A 6,000-nucleotide genomic window follows, 5' to 3' on the forward strand; every position below is an offset into this window, starting at 1 on the left:
CTCTGGAGCTGAACTGGTTAAGGCTCCTTCCTGCACCGCATAAATTAGTACGCCAAGAAGCGCATGTGAGAATCTTGGTGTATCAAGGGGTCAGTGGATTATATATAACGGAGAATAAAATAAACAGTAGATTTTGCTACAGCTGCCATGCTTTCTGCACAGCAGTAGTGCTATGACTCAGGTCACTAGTAGTGTAGCGGGTGTGGAATTACAAGTTGCAGTGTTGAGAATTACACAGAATGACCCCTAAATATTTAAAATGTGCGAAGGTGAAATGCTCCGGTAATTCTATATGGGGCGTATTCCACAGAGCCAGGGATCTTACCTTACTTCCACTTCTGGCTTGTTATGTCTCTCCACCACCTGCGAAGAGAAGTTTTCCAGACACATCGCCGCCTGTAAGGTGGCGCGGACTGTGTTGAGGTACGGGCGCAGTGTGGCAGACTGAAAAAAAAAAAAAAAAAAAACAATAAGTTTGTACGAACCGCAAATAATTTCAGCAATACATAGAAAGAGATCCTAGAAAACTCTCATACACCAATACACAAGAAAAAAAATAAAAAATACACGCAAGACCTAGCAAGTCCAAACTGTTTGCTTCATGCTGAAACTTCCACATTTTGCAAAATTCTGCTGCTTTCCATCCCTCTAGGCAGCAAAAGAGAATGATATCCCCCTGATGACCACAAGTCTAATTGAGATTTCTCTTATAACACCGCCTACAGGCATAATCTGGCATTGCAGAGTGATCATTCAGATGATTTCTAAAAACTAGAAAGGGAATGGTGAGAGGCAAGTCTGTTGGGCAAAGGAACAAAAGAAATGCTAAGAGAAAACGCCTGCTATAGCCGAAATGTGCGAATTGGAGTAGGAACGATAAATCATCAGTAGATGAAAATGCACGCGGGAGCAGTTCCGGCACGGTGCTTTGAAGGTCCGGCGCGGTAAGCCTGACCTTCAGAGCGCATGCGCCGGGGATGTCACTGGCTGCGTCCAGTGTGAATATTAATTTTACCAACAGACAAGCTTTATTAAAGGCTTACCTGTAGGTAAAAATCACAAACCAGACTTTACTACTGCTTTAAATCTTAAAGTGATTGTAAAGGTAAATTCAAAAGAATAAATAACGCATTGCGCAAATCTCCTCTTTTCATGTCCACTGCCGATGCTCCTTGCCCCTCCCCTAAGGGAAGCAGCTTCCCATGGGGCACTTATGCGTGCTCGCACCTGAGCCCCACTGCGGCGTTCACTGACACAGACAGTGGAACTCAGCCCTCCCCTCCCCTCGTTCGTGGTTTTGGATTGACAGCACTAGGAGCCAATGGCTCCCGGTGACCCAGCAAAGCCAGCGAGACCCTGAAGAGAGTGGAGAGAAGAGCTGCACACACGCAGACGCTGGATCGAAAGAGGGTGCAGGCAAGTATGGGGGGGGGGGGGGTGAGGAGGGATGCTGACACCTAAAGTCAGCCCACCCAAAACTTGATATTTTGGATGTTGGTAGATGATGGAGGGTTATTGCAGGGATAAACGTGTAATTAAGCTTAGTTCACACTGGAGGCGGTAAAAATGAAGGCTGACCAAAAGTTTTACCAGCCCCTGACTGCCACATCCAAGGCCAGAGAGGTGAATTTGCAGTGCAGCAATTTTAACTTGGCATGTTCAACCTTATAAGACAGCGCCACCTTTCTTTGTTATGTATTATTGAGGATGCCCAAATACCTTCTAACTTTCTAAAATGGGGGGGGGTCTCCAAACTTTCTAAGCAAACGGCCAGTTTACTGTCCTTCACACTTTAGGGGGGCCAGGCTAGGGCCTGTGGGAGCAATAAAATGCCCTGGTGTCAGGGGCGGAAATGGTGCCCCATCTCCCCCGGTGTCAGGGGCAGAAATGGTGCCCCATCCCCCCCGGTGTCAGGGGCAGAAATGGTGCCCCATCCCCCCCGGTGTCAGGGGCAGAAATGGTGCCCCATCCCCCCCGGTGTCAGGGGCAGAAATGGTGCCCCATCCCCCCCCGGTGTCAGGGGCAGAAATGGTGCCCCATCCCCCCCCCCCCCCCGGTGTCAGGGGCAGAAATGGTGCCCCATCCCCCCCCCCGGTGTCAGGGGCAGAAATGGTGCCCCATCCCCCCCCCCGGTGTCAGGGGCGGAAATGGTGCCCCATCTCCCCCGGTGTCAGGGGCAGAAATGGTGCCCCATCCCCCCCGGTGTCAGGAGCGGGAATGGTGCCCCATCCGCCCCCCCGGTGTCAGGGGCGGGAATGGTGCCCCGTCCCCCCCCCCGGTGTCAGGGGCGGGAATAGAGCCCCATGAATAATGCTAGTGAGAAGACTAGTGCCCTATTTGTGTCCCTCAGAGCAATACAGTGGCAGGAACTCTTCTCCACTGTTGCTGACAGTGGGGGGCCCCAAGGGCCTGATAAAAGAAAGCAAAGGGCCGCATGTGGCCCCCAGGCTGCAGTTTGGAGACCACTGTTATAAAAGATCAGTCTTTATATATTCTGAAAGCATTAAAGCATAAGGGCCCTTTTACACTGATCTGTTTTTGATTCGTTTTTGGGGTAAAAAAAGCTGAAGAAAAATGTATCCCCTGCAATCTTATGGAGCTCTTCACAGCACTTTGCTGCAGGGTAGGTTGCATTTTAAAAAGTGCACCAAAAACACATCTCTCATTGAGTTCTATAGAAAATTCTTTTTTTTTTTTTTGTCTCATGTCCAAGTTTTACAGGTGCATGACTGGAGCTAGGAGTTCCGAAAACACAGCAAAAACACATTAAAAATGCAGCAAACGCAGAGCTGTGTAAAAAGTAGCCTAACTCTGGGACAGAAAAAAAAAAAACCTCTTGCAAGTGGGGCCTGCTGACACTGCAAGGGTTAAATGTTTGTTAACTCTAGGAAGTAGAGGAAGTGGCTGTGTAACTTACCACATTCCACGCTCCAGCGCTCTCTACTCCCTGGCATTTCAGGTTGTGAGTGGCTCTCTGTCATCCTGTACAATGCAGGACTATAGGTCCTGTATCATATGTGGGAGGTGGCAAGTGAACCCAGCCTAAGGGTTCTTTTTTTTTTTTTTTTTAAACAAAGCCTCTAAACACCTTTTTTCATATTATATATATATATATATATATATATATGTATAATAAATGGATTTTTGTAAAATCTTACCGTAAAATCCTTTTCTCTTAGCTCATTGACAGACGTAGTCCTCGGTGATACAGCACCTTCGGGTTATGTTGCCGAAGGTGCTGTATCACCGAGGACTACGTCTGTCAATGAGCGATAGAGAAAAATGGATTTTTGTAAAATCTTACCGTAAAATCCTTTTCTCTTAGCTCATTGACAGACGTAGTCCTCGGTGATACAGCACCTTCGGCAACATAACCCGAAGGTGCTGTATCACCGAGGACTACGTCTGTCAATGAGCGATAGAGAAAAATGGATTTTTGTAAAATCTTACCGTAAAATCCTTTTCTCTTAGCTCATTGACAGACGTAGTCCTCGGTGATACAGCACCTTCGGCAACATAACCCGAAGGTGCTGTATCACCGAGGACTACGTCTGTCAATGAGCGATAGAGAAAAATGGATTTTTGTAAAATCTTACCGTAAAATCCTTTTCTCTTAGCTCATTGACAGACGTAGTCCTCGGTGATACAGCACCTTCGGCAACATAACCCGAAGGTGCTGTATCACCGAGGACTACGTCTGTCAATGAGCGATAGAGAAATATATATTATATATATATATATATATATATATATATATATATATATATACACACACATACATACACACACGCACGCATGCATGCACACACGTGCGACTTCCCGGCCGGTCTCCTATTTTGATCCAGGGCTACAGTGGGAGGGGCCAAGATCTCCCTCTAATGTCAGCCAGGGAGGTCATTTGGCTCCTACCGCTGCAGTCCTGAATCAGGGACGTAGAGCGGCTGGGAGTCACGTGACTGACCTGAATATATCTAAAAAAAGATTGAGAAGCACTTCCAGTGTGTGTCATGCCTGGATAAAATAGAGGGGCTGCCAGTGACAATTTTTGAACTTTTTTTTTAACTACTAATAGTGGCAGGAGGGGGGTGGGGTTGATGACACGAACACATGGTGCTGACAGGTAGGTAGGGAGGGAGGGAGGGGTGAGAGGCACATAAACTGACCACGGTGCTCAGGGCTCAGCACCCATGATTACCATGGTCAACACACAGAGGTGGACAGAGGAAGTGGCAGGATCAGCTTAGAAAGAGGCAGATTAGACAGCACAAGCACTGTTTATTCTGCTATAAGGGAACAGAAGCTCTCTCTTTTTTTTAAGGGTTCAAACACTTTAATTCATCCAAAACTGCATACAGGATGGTTCTAAAACACTATGGGGACAAAACGGGAGCACTAAATTATAAAATATATGGTTATTTAAATAAAATATTCAAACTTCTACATCACCAATCTCTCCCCCACAGCTTCCTTATGAACAAGAATTTGTTATTTTAGAGCTAAAACAAAAAAGCACCTCCTCAGCTTTACAAAAGCACAGTGTTCCTGCAGAGTCTTCGCAATACCGTGACCGCACACTTCTATTTCTGGAGCACATTTATCCAAACAGGGATGGAAAAAGCTTTTCACTTTAATCCCGTGTCTTACCTAATGTGAAAGGGATGCCGAGGGGGGAAATCTAGCTGACTCATTGCGAAACACATTAGGACACCGTTATAACGGACTGTTCTGACATTTAGTCCTTTGTGAAGGTTTATACATTTAATCATTATATTGTAAGCAATTATTTACAGGGAAGAAAGACCAACCAATCACACATCGGATTGCACTGATCAGCTGTGAACATGGACTTCTGTAACCTTTATTATTTGTTAGGGATGCACCGACACCGAGTATTTTCATGAGACATAGATACCGATACTTTGCGGTGCGATTTGCGCCCATACAAAATGAATAAGCGCAAATCACACTGCAGATTTAAGGAATGCGGTGTGATTCCCATCTGGTTTCCCTACTGCTCCTGTATGAATGAACCCAGGCTGAAATCACTATGACAAGCCTGGGTTCACACAGGAGCAGAGGGGAAACCGCATGCGATTCGTACCTGAATTACACCATATTCCGGTTTAACTTGAATTGAGCCCATTCATTTTGGATGGCCGCAAATCGCACCGCAAAGTATCTGTATTCGCTGATTAAAAAACAAAAACAAAAAAAAAAAAAAAGGAAAAAAGAGTTTCGTGAAACCCTATCATTTGTCACGATGCATTTTAAAGGTTTCAGCAAAAATACCCCATTCTCAACCATTTCACATCTCACCCCTGTATGGATTAGGGCAAATGCAAACATTGCTGCTACAGTATGGGCCTTTTTTTTTTTTTTTCCAATAACTTTGTCATTACTCAAAAGCAGAACTTCACGCTCTCAATCAGCATTGACTATAAAAAAAAAATGAAAATAAAAAAAAAAAAAAAGCAGGAAAATAAGGGATCCGTGCTCCTCAGCGGGGATCGATCCGCCGATCCCCGCTGAGCCGGCGGATGACAGCTCCGTCTCCGCTTGCAGTGCGAAGAGAGAGGTGTCATAGCTCCCGCTGCTCTCTATGGGGGATCGGATGAGAGCGGACCGCCTGTCCGCTCTCATCCGATCCCTGAACGGATAGAAAAATAGGGTTTCCATCCGTCCGGATTTCACGGACAGGATCGGATACGGATGGCAGCGGGTGTCAGCGGAGGTGTCTCCGCTGACATCCGCTGCCCCATAGAGCTGCATGGAGGATCCGATCAGATCCGCCTAAAAAACTGACAGGCGGATCTGATCGGATCGCCCGTGTGAAAGAGACCTAACAGTTGTATACAAAAAAAAAAAACCTGCAGGACAAAAGCATAATGAGCTAGTATGCATTGCATACTAGCTCATTATGACATACTTACCTTAGAACGAAGCCCCGGCACAGTCTGGACAACGCTGAGGGAGCTGTCATGCTCCCTCGGCGTCTCCGAC

At 46.3% G+C, this 6,000-nt stretch overlaps 1 protein-coding gene across 1 annotated transcript in view; it reads right to left on the reverse strand.

The window, feature by feature from the left end:
- The window catches only part of LOC309562138 (tubulin tyrosine ligase 3-like), a gene marked incomplete at its 3' end in the record, with an annotated part of 112,413 nt that overhangs the window by 93,953 nt on the left and 12,460 nt on the right, over positions 1–6,000 (reverse strand). The window contains exon 2 of the mRNA XM_082266264.1: positions 326–444. Coding sequence (XP_082122390.1) covers positions 326–444 — 119 coding nt within the window. The remainder of the gene's footprint in view (positions 1–325; positions 445–6,000) is intronic.

This window comes from Pelophylax lessonae (assembly GCF_965119305.1).
Source record: "Pelophylax lessonae genome assembly, chromosome: 8".
Taxonomy (NCBI): domain Eukaryota; kingdom Metazoa; phylum Chordata; class Amphibia; order Anura; family Ranidae; genus Pelophylax; species Pelophylax lessonae.